General features: G+C 43.7%; 1 protein-coding gene across 11 annotated transcripts; it reads left to right on the forward strand.

Moving 5' to 3' along the window:
- The first annotated feature begins 36 nt into the window (after nucleotides 1–36).
- On the forward strand, nucleotides 37–19,201 carry CD4H9orf24 (chromosome D4 C9orf24 homolog). Of its 11 annotated transcripts, none has more exons than XM_027039310.2 (8): nucleotides 37–658; nucleotides 756–831; nucleotides 13,134–13,278; nucleotides 15,368–15,483; nucleotides 16,707–16,782; nucleotides 16,994–17,228; nucleotides 18,531–18,617; nucleotides 19,042–19,201. In XM_027039310.2, exons 1-8 carry the CDS (start codon nucleotides 639–641, stop codon nucleotides 19,145–19,147), a joined length of 861 nt encoding a protein of 286 aa, XP_026895111.1. In that variant the 5' UTR covers nucleotides 37–638; the 3' UTR covers nucleotides 19,148–19,201. The 11 variants fall into 11 exon arrangements, 10 of the variants coding, with proteins under 10 accessions (XP_026895111.1, XP_014929070.2, XP_014929085.2 ...); XM_053204983.1 differs by lacking the exon at nucleotides 37–658 and adding an exon at nucleotides 2,552–2,708 and having other exon boundaries at nucleotides 719–831; XR_008291133.1 differs by lacking the exon at nucleotides 18,531–18,617 and adding an exon at nucleotides 18,618–18,803 and having other exon boundaries at nucleotides 37–831; nucleotides 16,994–17,223.
- The last annotated feature ends 1,186 nt before the right edge of the window (nucleotides 19,202–20,387 follow it).

Consider the following 20,387-nt stretch of genomic DNA (forward strand, 5'->3'; position numbering starts at 1 on the left):
GCCACTGACCTTCTACATGACCCTGGACAAGTCGCTTGATGCCTCGTAACCTCCATTTCTCTTCATCAAAGTGAGAAGTTTGGCCTAGAAGATCTCCAGAGACCTTCTGAACTCTTGGGCTTGGAAGTTGGGCTTTTTTAAAGAGGCTTGAGGTGGGGCGCCTGGGTGGCTCAGTTGGTTAAGGGTCTGACTTCAGCTCAGGTCATGATCTCGCCATCCGTGAGTTCTAGCCCCGCGTCAGGCTCTGTGCTGATGGTTCAGTGCCTGGAGCCTGTTTCAGATTCTGTGTCTCCCTCTCTCTCTGACCCTCCCCCCCGTTTATGCTCTGTCTCTCTCTGTCTCAAACATAAATAAACGTTAAAAAAATTTTTTTAAATAAATAAATAAAGAGGCTTGAGGCAGTAAGAGGCTGGGGGTGGGAAGGGAATTGGATCTCCTCATCTCTCCAGGGATGGGGCTGAGCCAGGTGATATCATAATGGGCAGTGCCCATCCTAGAGGGGAAAGCAGGGTGGGGTAGGAGCAGGAAGGTTGTAGGGGAGAGAAGCTGAGAGATCCTCCATAGGAGGGGTCACAGCAGCTAGCGGCACCTGCCGGGGTTGGAGGTGTGGGCTATCTGGGAGGCGGTGGAGGTCACTGATGTCTTACAGGAGTCCTTGGTAGGTAAAGCCCACCACGACATCCCCTAGACCTCACTATGTTCCTCTTCTCCCGTAAGACCAAGACCCCCATCAGCACCTACAGTGACTCCTACAGGGCTCCAACCTCTATCAAGGAGGTCTATAAAGACCCACCTCTGTGGGCCTGGGAAGCCAACAAGTTTGTGACCCCGGTAAGTGGGGGCTGGGTGGGCTGGCAGGCCAGAGTGTATGGTCATATGTGTCTGAATGACTGGTAGTGTGTGGTTGTCATTATGTGTTTGTAATTATTTGTAGCTGTGTGTGTGTGTGTGTGTGTGCGTACACACGCGTGTGTGTGTTTTATTCATTAGCCTAGTCATGGAATTTATAATAATATATAAAATAGTACAAAATTCTGCCCTCATGGTGCCCTGTTACCCCAACAGAGGAGGAGGGGAAAGACAGATAATTATCAAGAAATAAACAAGTTTTATAAATTATCCAAAATGCTATGTAGGAAATAAACAGATTAATGGAAATAGAAAGTAACCAGGCAGAACTACTTAAATAGAGAGGTCATGGAAGAGCTCTTTCTCGTGGTGACATTGAACTGAGACTGGAAAGATAAGAGAGAAGACCTAGCTCTGTGAAGAGCTCAAAGAATAGGGTTCCAGGCAGAGTGATCAGAAAATGCAAAGGCCCTAATGCTGCCTGTGGGATATGCCAGGAAATGTGCTATAGGCATGTTTTCATGAATATGTATCACAATCTTCTTGTGTCTGTATGTCTGTGCTTGAAGGTAAGTGGTCAAGTGGGTCTGTGCTGCTTTCACAAAATGGAGACAAGATCTGTGAGTCTACTTGTGACTCTGCTTAAGAGAATTTATCTGTGTGTACCATCCAACAAATGGTGAGTATCTACATGTGCCAGGCACAATGCGGATACAACAATGAAAGCCCAGGCTGTGCCTTTGAAGAGCTCTCAGCAAACAAGGAAACAAAGTAGGGTTGCCCAGTGGATGTACTGGTACAAGAGCTGGAAAGGGGAAAGCATTCCTGGGCAGGTCTACTAAAAGATACTGAAGGAGGAGGCTTCCAGCAGAAAAGAGTTATGGGAAAGGGCAACCTAGAGACAGGGATCCACCAGGAATTAAGAACCGGAGCAGAGAGAGAGGCTAGCCTATGGTGAGAGGAGCCACAGTGGTAGGAGATTTGGAGGCAGAGTTGGGGCTCAGGGCTAGGCTCACAGTGAGGCGGTGAAGGATGAGGGAGGAGGGTATAGGTGAGAGATAAGGAGAGACTGTGACAGTGAAAAAGGAATTTTTTTAATAGGAGAGAATTTTTAAAATAATGTTTATAAAATAAATACATGCTCAATGCAGAAAATTGGGATAACTCAGACAAGCACAAAGAAGAAAGGCCTATAATCTCAGTATCCAAATTAACCATTGTTAATTTATTATTATATGCCCTTTCAGGAAGCAAGTATCTTTTATGGAAATGGTGTCACATTGTATACTAACATTTTGAATCTTGCTCTTTTCACATAACCACATATCCAGGTACATTTTCTTGTGTAAAAATATTCTATAATGTCATTTTAATGACTCTATGGTATTTTGTTTTATGAATGTACCAAAATATATTTAAGGAATCTTATTGGAAATTTATATTATTTATAAAATTTTGCTAGTATAACCATTTGTGTACATCTATAGACTTCAACTATTTTCTTAGGATAAATTCTCAAACATGAAATTGTTGGGGGAAATGATATACACACTTCAAAAACTTTTGATACACACTTCAAATTGCTGTAATAAGGGTTATATGATTTACATGCCCATCAGAAAAATATGAGAGTGCCTGCCTGCCTTTTGACATTCAATAGGAGGGAATTTTAAAAAGTAGAACAATAGCTTTTGGTCACCAGATATAAAGAAGAAAGGACAGATAAGGAATACTCCTGGGTTTGGGGCTCTGGCAACTGGAGGAGAGTTCTATCAACTGAGATTTGGAATTGCAGATTAAAAAGAGATTCAGAGTTCATTTTGGGACAAAAATATTCAAGGACTTCCAAGAGATATCTGGTGAGTAGTTGGATATACTTATGTGAAGCAAAGGGAAGAGGTTTGGCCTACAGATACAGATTTTGAAATCAATATACCGTGGTAGCTAAAGTCATAGGAGTGAATGAGATTGCCAAGGAAGAGTAAGAAGGAGGTCAAGGGTGGACTTCAGAGAATATTGATTGTTTAAGAGGAAAGTAAAGGAAGAAGAGCCATAAAAGGAGACTGGGTGATAGGAGGAAAACCAAAGAGAAACCAACAAAGACAGCATTATTAGACAAAGGTCAGAGTCAAATGTCGACACAGATGTGGATCTCTTGGATATAGTAACCCTTAGTAATCTGGCCAGACAGCTTCAGTGAGTGGAGACGTGTGAAATCCAGACAGCAGTGAGATTAAAAATGAAGGAAAGGCTTCTCCTTCTGGTAGTATGGTGACCTAGAAACTCTAAAGGGCCCTCCTGCTTCAAAACGACTAGGTCTTGCATAACAGTTTTTATTTTGTTTTGGACTCTCATGGAGATGAGTGGTAAGTATACTTAGAAGGAGGCCCTGAGGATGAATGCCAATATCAGCCCTATAAGCAGGAGTTTATAAGCTAGCTGAAAGGTGAAGAAACTAAATCTTAAACTCCAAACTGAACCAGAAAATTTAGTGATCTCTGGGTCCCTTCCCCCACAACACACATACACACACACATGCACACATGATGAATGTATATCTTCTGTAGTGGAAAATATCCTGAATGTAGGCTTCCAAATATCTTTCAGAGTAAAGTCAATCAAATCTGAGTGCACAATAAGAGATAAAAGGAAACAAACCACCATATGACAGCAGAAACAACAGATAACAGACTAAAACCACCAAGGACTTCAGATATTGCCTTAACAGTTAAAGGATACAAAATAATTATTATGAAATATTAAAAATAAAATGTGATGGGGCGCTTGAGTGGCTCAGGCAGTTAAGTGCCCGACTTCAGCTCAGGTCATGATCTCACAGCTCGTGAGTTCGAGCCCTGCGTCAGGCTCTGTGCTGACAGCTCAGAGCCTGGAGCCTGTTTCGGATTCTGTGTCTCCTTCTCTCTCTGCCCTTCCCCACTCACACTCTGTCTCTCTCTCCTTCAAAAATAAATAAACATTAAAAAAATCATTAAAAAAATGAAATCATCAAAATGAGCAAGCAACAAGTGATTATATTTTTTAAAGACCAGACAAATGTAAAAAAGAACCAAATGGAAATTTTAGAAATAAAAAATATACGTGTTAAAACCAAAAACTCAAATAAAAATAAAAAACCAAAAACTCAGTGGATGGGTCAAAGGGCAGATTAGATACAGTTGAAGAGCATCAATGAAATGACAGAAACAGACATTCCATGCTCATGGATTAGAACAAATATTGTTAAAATGTCTCCACTATCCAAAGCAATCCAAAGCAGGATTTAATGCAATCCCTATCAAAATACCAACAGCATTTTTCATAGAACTAGAATAAACAATTCTAAAATTTGTATGAAACCACAAAAGACCCCAAATAGCCAAAGCAATTTTAAAAAAGAAAACCAAGCTGGAGGCATCACAATTCCAGACTTCAAATTATATTAAAAACTGTAGTAATCAGGGGCACCTGGGTGGCTCAGTCCATTCGTTGACTGACTCTTGATTTCGACTCAGGTCATGATCTCATGATCATGGTTCATGGTTCACAAGCCCCACGTTGGGCTCTGTGCTGACAGTGTGGAGCCTCCTTGGGATTCTCTCTCTCCCTAGCTCTCTGCCCCTCCCCCTGCTTGTGCTGGCTCTATCTCTCTCAAAGTAAATAAACATTTTTTAAAAAGCTGTAGTAATCCAAACAGTATGGTGCTGGCACAAAAATAGACACAAAACAATAGAACAGAATAGAAAACCCAGAGATAAACTCACAACTATATGGTCAATTAATCTTTGATAAAGCAGGAAAGAATATCCAATGGAAAATGGAAGTCTCTTCAACAACTGGTGTTGGGAAAATGGGACATCAACATGGAACAGAAAGAAACTGTACCACTTTCTATACACAAAAAGTTCAAATGGATTAAAACATAAATGTGTGACCTGAAACCATAAAAATCCTAGAAGAGTACACAGGTAGTAACCTCTAACATTGCCTGTAGCAATTTTTTTTTCTAGATATGTCTCCTGAGGTGAGGGAAACAAAAGCAAAAGTCAACTATTAGGTCTACATCAAAATAAAAAGCTTCTGCATGGCAAGGAAACAATCAACAAAACTAAAAGGAAACCTTACAGGAGATGCCTCAGTGACTCAGTCAGTTAAGCTTCAGACTCTTGGTTTTGGCTCAAGTCATGATCTCATGGTTGGTGGGATGGAGCCCTGAGTAAAGTTCTGCACTGGCAGTATGGAGCCAGCTTGGGATTCTCTCTCTCCCCCTCTCTCTGCCCCTCCTCAGCTCTCTCTCTCTCTAAGTAAATGAATAAACTTTTCAAAAAAATTTTTTTAATTTTTAATTTAAAAAAATTTAAAGGCAATCTACAGAATGGGAGAAGGTATTTGCAAATGACATATCCAATAAAGGGTTAATATCTAAAATATATAAAGAACTTTTAAAACTCACCCACAAAAGAAATAATCCAATTTTTAAATGGGCAGAAGAAAAGAACAAATATTTCTCTAAGACATACAGATGACCAACAGACACATGAAAAGGTGTTCATTATCACTTACCATCAGGGAAATGCAAATCAAAACTACAATGAGCTATTACTTCACGCCTATCAGAATGACTAATATCAACAACACAAGACACAACAGGGGTTGGTGAAGATGTGGAAAAATGAGAACCCTCTGACACCATTGATGGGAATGCAAACTGGTACACCACTGTAGAGGTTCCTTAAAAAATTAAAAATAGAACTACCCAATGATCCAGCAATCACACTACTAGGTATTTACCCAAAGAATACAAAAACGCTAATTCAAAGGGATACGTGCAGCTCTATGTTTATAGCACATTATTTACAATAGCCAAGATATGGAAGCAGCCCAAGTGTCCATCGACTGATGAATGAAGATATGGTGTATATATATATATATATATACACAATGGAATATTATTCAGCCAATAAAAAAGAGTGAAACCTTGCCATTTGTAATGATATGGATAGAGCTAGAGGGTATAATGCTAAGTGAAATAAAAACAAATACCATGGTTTCACTATGTGGAATCTAAGAAACAAAACAAATGAGCAAAGAGGGAAAAAGAGAGAGAGAGAAACCAAGAAACAGACTCCTAACTATAGAGAACAAACTGATAGTTATCAGAGGTGAGGTGGGTTGAGGGATGGGTTAAATAGATGATAGGGATTAAGGAGTGTACTTGTTGGAATGAGCACTGGGTGATATATAGAATTGTTGAATCACTATAAAGTACACATGAAAATAATACAACACTGTATGTTAACTAACTGGAATTTAAAAAGAAATGTTTTTAAATGTCAGTGAAATGAAAGAGCAAAAGAAATTTCCCAGAATGCAGCACAGAGACCCAGTGTTAAAAAATATAAAAGAAACATTAAGCAATATGAAAAGACAGAAGAAGATCCCATACACATCTACTCAGAGTCTCAGAAGGAAGGAGCAGAAAAGAGAATAGGCATTATCTGAAGAGAAAAAGGCTCCAAAATTTCCAGAACTAATGAAAGAAATGAATCCACAGATATAGAATTAAATAAAAGGAATTTCACACTCTGGTACCTCACAGTGGAACTTCGTAACACCAGCTTAAGAGATGACCTTAAAAACAGGCAGAGAAAAATTATTTTCAACCTCTCTTCCCTTCAAGAATAAAAGTAAGATAAAGATATTTACAGGCAAACAAAAACTAAAGTGTTTACTACCATCAGACCTGTAATAAAAGAACTTCTAAAGGACGTACTTTGGGGAGAAGGAAAGTGATCACATAAGGAAGGTCCGAGATGCAAAAAAGAATGGTGAGCTAAGAAATTAGTAAACATAAGATAAATTTAAGCAACCAACGTCAATGAAAATAATTGTGATTTTTAATTTGTTAAATTTAAGAAAAGAGCCAAAATTTGGAAAACAACATGAGATAAGTTGTATATTGGAAAACAATATCATGTAAGATGCAAAGGTAAGAAAGGAATACAAAAACCTTATTATTTACAGATGATACAGTTGTATTATTAGAATAAGAATTTAGAAAGTTGGGTGAATATAAGATAAAAAGTCAATGACATTTCTTTTTTTGACATTTCTTTACATCAACAGCAAATATTTAGAAAGCATTATTTTATTTTATTTTATTTTTTAAAATTTTTCATGTATTTATTCATTTTAAGTAATCTCTACACCCAACTTGTGGCTCAAACTCATGACCCCAAGATCCAGAGTGGTGTGCTTTTCCTACAGAGGCAGCCAGGAGCCCCAGGAAGCATAATTTAAAATATATATCTATATAGGGGTGCCTGAGTGGATCAGTAGTTTAAGCATCTGACTCTTGATTTTGGCTCAGATCATGATCTCACCGTTCATGAGATCAAGCCCCCCATCAAGCTCTGTGCTGACAGCGTGGAGCCTGCTTGGGCTTCTCTCTCTCCCTGTCTCTCTGCCCCTCCCTCACTCATGCTTTCTCTCTCTCTCTCTCTCTCTCAAAAATAAATATTTCTAAATAAAAATTAAAAGATATATACACAGATACATACATATATGTATATCATTCTAGCAAGAAGAAACAAAAGTAAGTAGAAATAAATCTGTGTATAAAACTATATGGATAATATAAAACTTTTAATACTTAAGAATATAAATAAATGGAGAAGTATAACATGTTTTTGGATTGGAAGAATGACCAACATAAAAATTCAAAGCAATTCTCAACAGTATTTTTTGAAGAATTTGAAAAGCTGTTTCTAAAATTTATAGAGGGGTGCCTGTCTGGCTCAGTCAGTAGAGAATACAACTCTTGATCTTGAGGTCATGAGTTCAAATCCCACCTTGGGTATAGAGATGACTTTTTTAAAAATTGAAATTTATAGAGAAAAGCAGAGGCCCCAGAAATAACTAAAACACATCAGAGAAGGAGGACATTTGCCCAATCAGAAAGTAGTATTATTACTAAGCTATAGAAATTTATAAAGCATAGTATTACTGTAGGGACAGCCAAATTGATTGATAGAGAATGAAACAGATCAGATACGGAGCCATATATAAGTGTATATGGGAACGATATACAACAGAGATGATTGAAAGTAAAGCTATGGGAAAAGATATATCACACTTGGGGTAGCATTACAAATCAGTGGATGGGGGAGAGATAGACTATTCAATGAGACAATCGGTTGTCCATATGGATAAAAAGAAAACTGATTCCTAACTCACACCCAACTTCAATAGCAATTCCTGACAGATTAAAGGCTTAAATATAGAAAGTAAAACTATAGCTTTTAGAAGAAAATATAGGACATTATCTCCATTATCTTAGAGTATGATTGTATTTCTTAAGTTACAAAAGTACTACATAAAGGAAGAGATTAGTAAATTCATATATGTTAAAATTAAGAACTTCTGTTCATTAAAAGACACTATAAAGAAAATGAAGATACAAGCCACAGAAAGAAAATATTTGCAACATGTAATTGACAAAGGATTAGTACATGGAATATACAACTATAATTGTCTGGGCTAAAATTTACATATGTATTTTGACTCTCTCCTGAAACTCTCTAAAACTCCTGTAAATGGAGTTTAACACATAAACTCACAAGAGTAGTAAGAGACAGAAGGGACAATGGTAGCAAAATTTCAGAGGCTTGAAAGTACAATAAATAAGTAGTACCTGACAGCAGATCTGAGAAAGCGGAATCCAAGCCAGCAGAAGGGAATACAAGACATAATTCAAATTAAAACTGCAGAATTTTCAAAAAAGCTCAGGAATTGGTAATACTAGGCTTCTCTGTAACTGAAGATGGGAAAGAACCAAGGCTAAAATAAGGATGTTTTGAAAGCCATTTAAGAAGCAGTTAAACCCGGGGCATCTGGGTGGCTCAGTTGGTTTAGCATCTCTTGATTTCAGCTCAGGCTATGATCCCAGGGTCATAGGATTGAGCCCCACTTCAGGTTCTGTGCTGGGCATGGAGCCTGCTTGGGATTCTTTCTCTCCCTCTGCCCCTCTACCTCTCTCTCTCTCTCAAAAAAAAAACCCAGCTAAACCCACTAATCCCCTCTTCTATTCCATGCCATGGGGTGACTGCCTGCCCCACCTCTGCAAAAGTTAGAAGGCTTATCTTTTGGTGAGGATCTCAGGCCCAGTTGAAAGCAGGGTACCATATTGAAAACAGGTGAACCTCTACATACTGAATCTTAAAACCCCCAGCACCTCTCTTCTCCACTAGGTTCTCAGAACACTGGCAGCCTAGGTCACCACCTGCAGGCCAGAGATTGAGTCTCTTCTGAAAGATCTGATCAGCCCAAGAGGAAAGACCTACAGATACTGACAGAATTTGACAAAAGTAGTTTAGCCAAGCCATCCTACAATGATTCTCATGGTTGATAAAGCCCACCCACAGCTCAAAGCCTCCAGTAAGCTTTTTTAGTCTCCCACTCATAAATGTGAGTAGACAATCAAAAATACACACATCTTCCCTGATGAACATGGATGCAAAAATCCTCAACAAGGTATTAACCAACCGGATCCAACAATACATAAAAAAAATTATTCACCACGACCAAGCGGGATTTATAACTGGGATGCAGGGTTGGTTCAATATCCGCAAAACAATTAACGTGATTCATCACATCAATAAAAGAAAGGACAAGAACCATATGATCCTCTCAATAGATGCAGAGAAAGCATTTGACAAAATACAGCATCCTTTCTTGATAAAAACCCTCAAGAAAGTAGGGATAGAAGGAGCATACCTTGAGATCATAAAAGCCATATATGAACGACCCAACGCTAATATCATCCTCAATGGGGAAAAACTGAGGAACAAGACAGGGATGTCCACTCTTGCCACTGTTATTCAACATAGTATTGGAATTCTTAGCCTCAGCAATCAGACAACACAAAGAAATAAAAGGCATCCAAATCGGCCAGGAGGAGGTCAAACTTTCACTCTTCACAGATGACATGTTACTCTATATGGAAAACTCAAAAAATTCCACCAAAAACTGCTAGAACTGATCCATGAACTCAGCAAAGTGGCAGGATATAAAATCAATGCACAGAAATCGGTTGCATTCCTGTACACCAACAATGAAGTGACAGAAAGAGAAATCAAGGAATCGATCCCATTTACAGTTGCACAAAAAACCATAAAATACCTAGGAATAAATCTAACCAAAGAGGTGAAAAATCTATACACTGAAAACTATAGAAAGATTATGAAAGAAATTGAAGAAGGCACAAAAAAAAAATGGAAAAAGATTCCATGGTCCTGGATAGGAAGAACAAATATTGTTAAAATGTTGATACTACCCAAAGCAATCTACATATTCAATGCAATCCCTATCAAAGTAACACCAGGATTCTTCACAGAGCTAGAACAAATAATCCTAAAATTGATATGGAATCAGGAAAGACCCCAAATAGCCAAAGCAATCTTGAAAAAGAACACCAAAGCAGGAGGCATCACAATCCCAGACTTCAAGCTATACTACAAATCTGTAGTCAAGACAGTATGGTACTAGCACAAGAACAGACACTCAGATCAATGGAACGGAAGAGAGAACCCAGAAATGGACCCACAAACGTATGGCCAACTAATCTTTGACAAAGCATGAAAGAATATCCAATGGAATAATGACAGTCTCTTCAGCAAGTGGTGCTGGGAAAACTAGACAGCAACATGCAGAAGAATGAACCTGAACCACTTTCCTACACCATACACAAAAACTCAAAATGGATGAAAGACCTCAATTTAAGACAGGAAGCCATCAAAATCCTCGAGGAGAAACCAGGCAAAAATCTCTTTGATCTTGACCACAGCAACTTATTACTCAACACGTCTCTGGAGGCAAGGGAAACAAAAGCAAAATTGAACTACTGGGACCTCATCAAAATAAAAAGTTTCTGCACAGCGAAGGAAACAATCAGCAAAACTAAAAGGCAACTGACAGAATGGGAGAAGATATTTGCAAATGACATATCAGATAAAGGGTTAGTATCCAAAATCTATAAAGAACTTATCAAACTCAACACCCAAAAAACAAATAATCCAGTGAAGAAATGGGCAAAAGACATGAATAGACACTTCTCCAAAGAAGACATCCAGATGGCCAACCAACACACGAAAAAATGCTCCACATCACTCATCATCAGGGAAATATAAATCAAAACCACACTGAGATACCACCTTACAGCTGTCAGAATGGCTAACATTAACAACTCAGGCAACAACAGATGTTGGTGAGGATGTGGAGAAAGAGGATCTCTTTTGCATTGTTGGTGGAATGCAAGCTGGTACAGCCACTCTGGAAAACAGTATGGAGGTTCCTTAAAAAACTAAAAATAGAACTACCCTACGACCCAGCAATTGCACTACTAGGCATTTATCCACAGGATACAGATGTGCTGTTTCGAAGGGACACATGCACTCCCATGTTTATAGCAGCACTATCAACAATAGCCAAAGTATGGAAAGAACCCAAATGTCCATCGATGGATGAATGGATAATGGAGTATTACTCAGTAATCAAAAAGAATGAAATCTTGCCACTTGCAACTACGTGGATGGAACTGGAGGGTATTATGCTAAGTGAAATTAGTCAGAGAAAGACAAAAATCTTATGCCTTCACTCATATGAGGACTTTAAGAGACAAAAGAGATGACCATAAGGGACGGGAAACAAAAATAATATAAAAACAGGGAGGGGGACAAAACAGAAGAGACTCATAAATATGGAGAACAAACTGAGGGTTGCTGGAGAGGTTGTGGGAGGGGGGATGGGCTAAATGGGTAAGGGGCACTAAGGAATCTACTCCTGAAATCATGGTTTCACTATATGCTAACTAATTTGGATATAAATTTTAAAAAATAAAATTTAAAAAAATCAATGGGAAAAATTTAAATGGTTCTATAAAAAAATACAGACATCTGAGTAAAGCCTCTGAGGGAAAATTGATAATGTCAATGAGTTCTTTTAAATGACTCTGTGTGTGTGTGTGTGTGTGTGTATGATTGTATAGATCTACATCTGTATGTGTGCATGTATGTATGTATGTATGCATAAAGGTCAGGGGAATGCCAAGTCATGGGGCTCTTTTACTCATATGGAGTACGACTGTGCAGGGGTCTGCCCACAAAACAAAACCTCAGCTGGGCACAGAGATCCAAGAAACCCCTCAGCTGCAAGGTTTTCAGGGAAATAGGGACACCAGGTCTAATCTTGGCCAAGAGAAGACTTTGCCCTTCATATCATAAGGGAAAAATGTGGGTACACATTTCCAGCACCTTGCTTTTCCACTATTTCCACCACATCCCAGCACCTTGCTGCCCACTATTAGGAAGTCCTTTCTGGTCTCTGACTTTGCTGATTGTCCCACCTCTGTAACCCAGCTGCCTTTTCATACAGCTGCTTGCAGAGATCTATTGTATCACAACTAACTTGGTATTCTGCCCTCAGCTGAGAACAAGGGAACCCCAAAGGTAGGTCTTAATCAGGAATTCCATAGATCTAGCCAAACAAGGGTTTGGGAGAGGGTTTGGGAGGGTTGTAGGAGATAAGACTAAGATGAGGTAAACCCCAAGAAGCAGAGGGACCCAGGGCCTCAAACAAGAGGAGGAAAAAGGTCAGGGTAGGATAAGGACTAGGGCAAAGCGAATGTCAGGGTCAAGGGTAATATCATTGTCAAGATCAGAGCCACAGTAGACTCAGGGTCAAGTTGGAGTCAGGGAATTCAATTTTAAATTAGGTGTCCTTCCAGCCCCATCCTACATATCCTTCAAGGTGCCAGATTTCCAGAGAGCACTCCCTGCCCAAAATACCTGCATAAGGTAGCTGGATCCAAGGACAGCCAGCTTTTCCCGAGGCTCCAGGTTATACCAGGGGTCTATTGGTCTGTTGGACACCCAGGCCCTGCTCCCAGATAGCACACAGTCTGGAAGAACGAGGACAGAAATACCCAGCTCTTCCCTTAAAGATCTCCCAGTCAAGAAAAAGAAATGAGAACATCAGAAAAGCACTCTGAGGACAAATGCCTGGCTCCAAGCCTGAGCCTTAGATAGAAAGAAAGGAGCAAAGTGTAATTCAAACAAAAAAAAACTATGCAGAGGGGGCCAAGACTGGCATGAGGATCCCTCTGGCATAGGGAGGAGTGTTGACCCACCTGGGCTGACTTTCTCAATAGGGGCTGTATCTGAGTCCAGCAGGACACCAAGGCTGGAGCCTGTATGAACCTAGCTATTTCCTCCCCCTCTCCCTTTGCCCAGGGCCTGACTCAGACTATGCAGCGCCACGTGGATCCTGAAGCCCTGCAGAAGATGGTCAAATGTGCTGTGCAGAACTACAGCTATAAGAGTTCCATAGCAGGCCACCCCTACTTTCCTGAGAAATACTGGCTCTGTCAAGAGGAAGGTAGGTCCTCACCCCTTACTCAACTCTGACCCCACTCAGTGACCTCAACAATGACCCTTAACCTTAGTCCAACTTGGATCCTGATGTCCACCCTGATCCCATATCAACTTTATCCTCACCCATAATCTGGGCTTCTCCAATCACCTCCACCCCAGCTTGACTCCCAACCACCTGACCTGACCCTGTTCCTGACCCTATTCCTGATCCTAGAGGAGGAGACCCAGGCCCTGCCTTTTGGGAGTTTCATACCTGTGCCAAAGAACCAGAAGATGCCTGGGTCTTATCCCTAGAGAGATGGAGGGAATATTAACCTCCTCCAAACAAATCCCTCCAGGTATATTCCAGTGCCATCTTTTCCCATCTTCTTAGTGACCCTCTTCTATCACTGTCCCCATCTCTGCTGCATCTCTCTGCCCTAGCACACCTCTTTCCCCCCAACCGGAAGCCTTTTCTAATCCCTTCCTTCCTAAAAATTCTCATAGTCCTCCCCTTCTCAACTAAGATTCTTGGAAACATAGTCTACACTCGGTGTCTCTACTTCCTCACTCCTTCTTACACCTATGACAAATTATCTTTCCCATTTGGTTAGATGTTTATGAGGTCTCCCCGTACATTCCAAAAGACCAGAGTCTTGTCTCATTTACAGTTGTGCCCTCCATCTAGAACACCATCAGGCCTAATAAGTATTTATTGAATTAATTGATGATAAATATTTATCCAGTTGAAATTGGGAGTCTGAATCTCCTACACTCAAACATTAAAACTGCTCTTGTGTAGTTCTAATTACCACATCCATGGGACTTTTCAATTTTTACCTCATGAGACCTACACTATGCATTTCAGTCTCTGACCACTCTTTCCTTCTTGAAATTCCTTCCTTCCTCAGCTTCTCTGATGCTTCATTTGCCTGGGTCTCTTATCCCCCCATCCTGGAAATGTGGGGTTCCTCGGGGTGCTAATCTGAGCCCTCTTCTCTCCTTACTCCTCTCCTAAGACCATTTTATCTAACAATGTCTTAAACGACAACTCTCTTTATTTCTATCCTTGACTTCTCACCAGAATTCCACTCTCCATCGGATTATAGTCAACTTTACCTGAATGTCCCCCAACACCTCAAACTTAGTATTTCCAACTCACCAATCCAGAACTCCAAATCCCAACACACTGTCCCACCCATAAACACACCTGCTCTTCCTCTAGGGCTCCTACACCTCCTTCCCTGGTGTCTCTCGCATGTGTTCTTTCAGAGTGTTAGGGTAGTAGATCACAGATGGCCTTTAGGATAGTCTTAGATGACTGGGTGAGTGGGGTTTTGAAGGATTTTTAGGTAGAGAAGTGTCTTGGTCTGATTTTCATTTGTGAAAATCTATGTAGAGATTGGATTTAGGATTTCAAGAGGAGACAGGGAGGTTAGTAGGCTAATTGTAATAATAGTTTTCTATGTACCAGGCATTGTTCCAAGCTTTTTACATATATTAACTCACTGAAATCTCACAACAACCCTATGAGGTATATCGTACTATTACCCCATTTTAAAATTGAGAAGACTGAGACACAGTGAAATTAATTAATTCAGTCAAGGTCATATAGAGCTAATATTTGGCAGAGCTGAGATTTGAACCCCAAATGTCTGTGGAGTTCATTCTATTAATCACGACATGATATTGTCTCCTGCTTATGGTACTGAAGAGATACAGAGGTGAGATCATGGGGGACTGGAAGAGGGGATAGATTCAAGTGATTTTAAGGATGCAGAATAAGCAAATTTTGGAGCCTGGATGTGGAAGATGAGAGGGAGGAATTGGGAGAAGGATCCATTTTCAGGCTGGCTGATTCAGAGAGGGTGGTGCCGGGATGCAAAGTGATCAGCTCAAAGGATCCAGACCCCACTCAGGAGCTTGGCTTAGGTGAAAAATGGCCTACATCTCAGTGTCCAAATCTGGGGACAGGCTGGTCTTGACTGGCCTGAGGGATATTAGTAAGAGTCCAGCTTTGTGCTGGGGATCAGAGGAGAAACATCTAGGGAGACCTGGATCCTGGGGTAGAATAAGAAATAACAATGTCTTATGTCTCTACCCCTATGATCAAGTAGACAAATGCAACCCATACTACCTACGTGGTGACCGGTATAACACATGGAGGATGGGACCTTACAACTGTACCAGCTGGAACAAATATACCACATGCCTTCCCCAGCTACCTAAGGTATCTACTGTGACCAACCCAGATGCCTGGGGTCTGGGACACACACCTCCCTCCCCTTTTAAACCACAGTGACGGGGCGCCTGGGTGGCTCAGTGGGTTGAGCGTCCGGATTTGGCTCAGGTCATGATCTCACGGTGCATGAGTTCGAGCCCCGCGTCGGGCTCTGTGCTGACAGCTCAGAGCCTGGAGCCTGCTTTGGATTCTGTGTCTCCTTCTCTCTCTCTCTCTCTGCCCCTCTCCTGCTCATGTTCTGTCTCTCTCTCTCTCTCAAGAATAAATAAACTTTAAAAAAAATGTAAAAAAATAAAAAATAAGAAAATAAACCACAGTGACCAATTAGTTCCTCATCCCTTTCCCACCAGCAATGTTCCAGGGCTCTTTCCCAAGTGTGAAATTAGGGTTTGTATCTTCTAGGGGACAAGGGAGCCCAGGAATGGAGCTGTGTGAAAAACTCCTGGTCCCCTGGATCCCAAACTTTGGTGGGGCTCTGTGGGGACACAACTAGTGTGCACTCCCTGACTTGCTACCTTCCTGAAGCTTACCACCTGGCCCCTTCCCACAAGGTCTAGCCAAGAAGTCAATGACCTGCTCCACTCTCCTCTCCTTTATGATGTGAGCAGGGGAATTGGAGGGAGATCAAGGCCACCCAGTGGCAGTGTAGATAGATACAGAAGAGTCTTCTAAGGAGATAGGAAGGAGCCCAGGCCGGAGGAAAGAGGAAATTTGAGAGGATGGGAGGCCAGAGCAGAGGTTCTCAACTGTAGGCTGATGGCTGAGCTCGGGTTTACTGAACACTTGTGAATCAGAACTTCCTCAAGAATCAGAATTTTTCACAAGTTCTCCAGGTGATTCTGATGGACAGGCAATATTGTAGTATTGACACTCCCTCTCCTCAATTAGAGACACACCGAGACACAACCACACAGAAGCTAGACAAAGAGAGGTGAAATCAAAGGCAAAGGCTGAGGCAGGGTTGCCAGAGGTCCAGGTCCAGACCTGTCCACCTACAGCTCCACTTCCTTCCCTCCCCTTCCCCTCCCCGGAGGCAGAGTAAATGCGTTGCCGGGTGACAGTCCTAAACACTCAGAGCCTGGGACAGTAGGGGATCATCTGGAGGGCAGGAGAAGACATGGCCTGGAACTGGTCCGGAGGTTCAGGGAGGACCCCCAAAAGGAGGAACCCTTCCAGGTCAGAGTTTGAGGTACCATGTGTGCCACTTCCAGGAGGCTGGCATGGAGACAGCTGTTCGAGGAATGCCCTTGCAGTGCCCTCCTAAGCCGGAACGACTCAATGCCTACGGTAACAGATGGTGGTCGGTGGTGGGGTAGACCAGAAGGACGGTGGGATGGGACCTAGGGGACTGAGCAGAGGATAAAGGTTCTATAGAGGGTGTAATCCTGTCTCTACCTGTCCCTGTGTTTGTCTCCATCTCTTCCTGTCTCTGACCCTGTCTCTTCCCTTTCCTGTAACTCTGTATCTGGGTCTCCTGGGCTTGGGGCCGCGGATGTAGAGCGTGAGGTGGTGGTGAATATGTTGAACTCGCTGTCACGGAACCAGCGGCTGCCGCAGATCACTCGCCGATGCGGGTGCGTGGACCCGCTGCCGGGCTGCCTGCCCTTCCAGGGTTATGAAAGCTCTTGCTCAGGCCGCCACTACTGTCTACGCGGGATGGACTACTACGTGACCAGAGCACCCTGCACGGAACGCCGCCACCGGCCTTTGTGCGCACAGCAGCCGACTGTAAGGTTCGCTGGGCAGCTCCAGCCTTAGACGGGCCCCGCTCCCGAACAAGCCCCGCCCCCTGGGGGGTCCAGTTTACCGCCGCTGTGCGTGCCCTATCCCTCACCATTTCTAGCTCTGCCCTACCCCTATGCCAGACCCTACCCCACTTGCAGCCGCCTCTAACCCGTACAGGGCCCTGTCCTGTTCTGCCCTCCGGCCCTAGGGCCTGAGCTGAGCCCTGAGACCGGAGAACCTGCACGAAGATTCCCCCAGGTTCCTGGCCCTATCCGTCCCGAACTGGGCTCAAGGTCAACCTGGCTCCTGTACCTGTTCTAGAGGCCCCACCCGGAAGGTTGTGGGGTTGGGGGGCAGAGGGTTGTTTGTTTTTTGTTTTTGTTTGTTTTGTTTTGTTTTGAGGAAGAAACCCTCTGCACACCAGTCGGTCGCATCCCCTTCCCACACTTCGTTCCCTATCTGGATACCAGGTCCTGGAGACGCAAGTTCTAGCCTGCGGAGTGCCATGTATGCTCAAAAAAGTGGCTTGTGTTCCTGGGTCTTGGTCACTGTCGACAACGGGCAGGGTCATTGCCCTGTGTTGTGTGAGCAAGGAAATAGTAACCGCATTACCAGAGGGGCCCTGACCTCGGAGCACCTCTGAAAGTGGACAACTTAGCGTGTTACTGTTGAGGAAACAGGCCCGAGAGCTCAGCTACAACCTTAACTGCAGCGCAGCCTTCTCCCTGCACCAGATGGCAGTCGAAGCGGGCTGAGTCTGGGAGAACTCCAAAGTCCCCTGGGGGTCTTAGAGAGCTTGGGAGAGGAAGGGGGGGGGGGGTCCTGGATCCTGTTCCTAACCCCTGGTGATTCCCTCCCCGCTCCCCCCACCCCCCAGCCCTTTCCCAGAGAGTCTGATTCATTGTGCGAGGCTGAGTCTCATCCCTCACAAGGGCAGAGGGGCGGGGGGGCGAGAAAGTTCCTGAGCCTTAGAAATGCCGTTAATGCTGGAATAGCTGCCCTTCAGTGGAGAGGATCCCGGGGCTCCCAGGTCTTCAACGACTGGAGCCCAGCCCTCCCCAGAGTCCACCGTGCTCCATGGCCCAGCCTGGGCGGCATAAACGAGGCCTAACGAGGATAGGGACTTTCAGATGTCTTCCCAGAGGTGATGCTTCCTTCGGTGGGGTCTTGAAAGGCCAAGAGGCAGGAGGGGAGGATCTCCGAGCCATAGGACTGACACCTGAAGCGCTGCTAGGAACCTTGGTGTGGGGTTGGGAATAGGATTAAATCAGAAGGCCCGATGTCCTCCTGCCCAACACTTCCTCTTCCAGGGGTGTATCGCCCTGCGAGCACCGGCCCGGAATGCAATGTGCTGTTATAACTCCCCCGCCGTCATACTACCCTTGTCCGAACCTTAGGTAAGTCTGGCGGAAACACATTGCAAATGCGCTTAGCGCAGCGAGGACCGCGGAGACAGTTGTCCGCTGCATGCACTGATTGGAAGATACCACCAGGGGGCGCTAGTACCATGGGGACGTCAAAGCTGGCAAGGGAATGGAGAACCCCATGAGAGGGCACGGAGGCTGGCATGGAAGGGTCCGCAGGTTGGCAGTGGGGCTTAGACTCAAGAGATCAAAGCATTAGGTTCAGGGCTTGAAGATAAGAAATTAATGTCAGGGAGTGTGTGTTGGGAATCAGAAATTTAACAATAGGATCTAAGATCAGGAGGTCAGTGTTAGAGCATGGGGCAGTATTAGGGGCAAATGTTGGGACACAGTTAGCACTGAGAATTGGAATCAGACCTATGAGCGTCTAAAAGAACTGACCCATTTCTCCCCACAGATGGGACACAAGTCACTTCAAGAAGACCGGTGGCCCCCAAAGAAACAACTATGTCATCCACCCTGAGTTTGTGTCTGAAACCTATCCTGATTGCCACTGCTGGTAGAGCCCAGCCTGGTGGGGACAAGGGGGCTGAGCAGTAAATAAACTCTTCACCCCAGAGGCTGCTTCCTGCATCCTTACCCAGCAGGATCTGGCAGTGAGGAGCCAGTCACTCAGGCCTCTGCCAAGCCCCCTCTGAGCTGTAGTTTCTCAGTCATCCTGCCCTGAGCCCTCCTTGCCCCCATCTCAGCCCTCCCTGCCCCCATCTCAGTGTTTCTCTTGGGTGGCCCTGAGTGCCCTCCTGATAGATAACATCAGCTGGTGATCTCCCCTCCACCCAAACTAACGGGTCTACCTAGCCATGCAGGGAGGGCGCAAGGACCTCACACCCAGGAGGTCCCTCCAGCTGACATTTCTTCAGTATCTCCCAAACCTAGATGTTCCCTCACTGCCACATCACAGTGGACCCAGAATCTTCCATTCTGCAGTCAGAGACCTATCCCTATACCCAAAGCTTTGATCTCTTCTCCCAGAGTCTCCATCACAGTCCCCCAAAAGTCTATGTCCAGACACCCTTACTGCCCTGCCTTACCCAAGTCCAAAGGTCCAAAACATAACATTAGAGGGTTTCATGACTAAGAAATTTCAAACTACAAAGCAAAGCCTTGTTTCTCTGTCCCTCTAGAAGTAAGGGGTGGGGTGTTCTGGAATCTCTGGGATCTTTAGCATTTTTGCACCCAACTCCTCCTCGGAGCAGGGGTGTGGCGGGTCACGTCCATCACCTCACAGCACGGTCATTTCTAACGGCTGCCACCACGGGGTGTCGGAGGACGGGAGAGGGCAGAGGGGGAATTGCAAAATCCTGATTGTCCCCCAACCTCAGACATTACTGGTCCGGTGGGAACCAACAACTTGGGCCTCCCGGCTGGTGGAACCAACCTCCTCCCGTTGGGTCCTTAATAGGATCCTTCCTGCACCGAGCCTCTGAGATCCTCCCGGAACTCCGCTACCCTTTTTCTATATGAATTGTTTCCATATGGGAAATTTTTTCCACATGGAGAGCTAGTGAGAGCGTTATACCGAGATGGCCTCCACCTGCCCAAATCTGGAGGGGAAAGAATCCCAAGAGCCAACCCTGCCCCTTTACCCTGTAGCTCGTTTCTCCTCATACACATCCCAAATTTAGCCTAGAAGTGCAAGAATCCCAAGTCTACAACTGCTCCTTCCTTCCTCCAGAACTACATTTCCCAGAAGGCCTAGGGCAGAGCCCCGCCTGAATGCGGTAAGCAACTGCCCGGCGGGGG

Source organism: Acinonyx jubatus, chromosome D4 (genome assembly GCF_027475565.1).
Source record: "Acinonyx jubatus isolate Ajub_Pintada_27869175 chromosome D4, VMU_Ajub_asm_v1.0, whole genome shotgun sequence".
NCBI classification, from domain to species: domain Eukaryota; kingdom Metazoa; phylum Chordata; class Mammalia; order Carnivora; family Felidae; genus Acinonyx; species Acinonyx jubatus.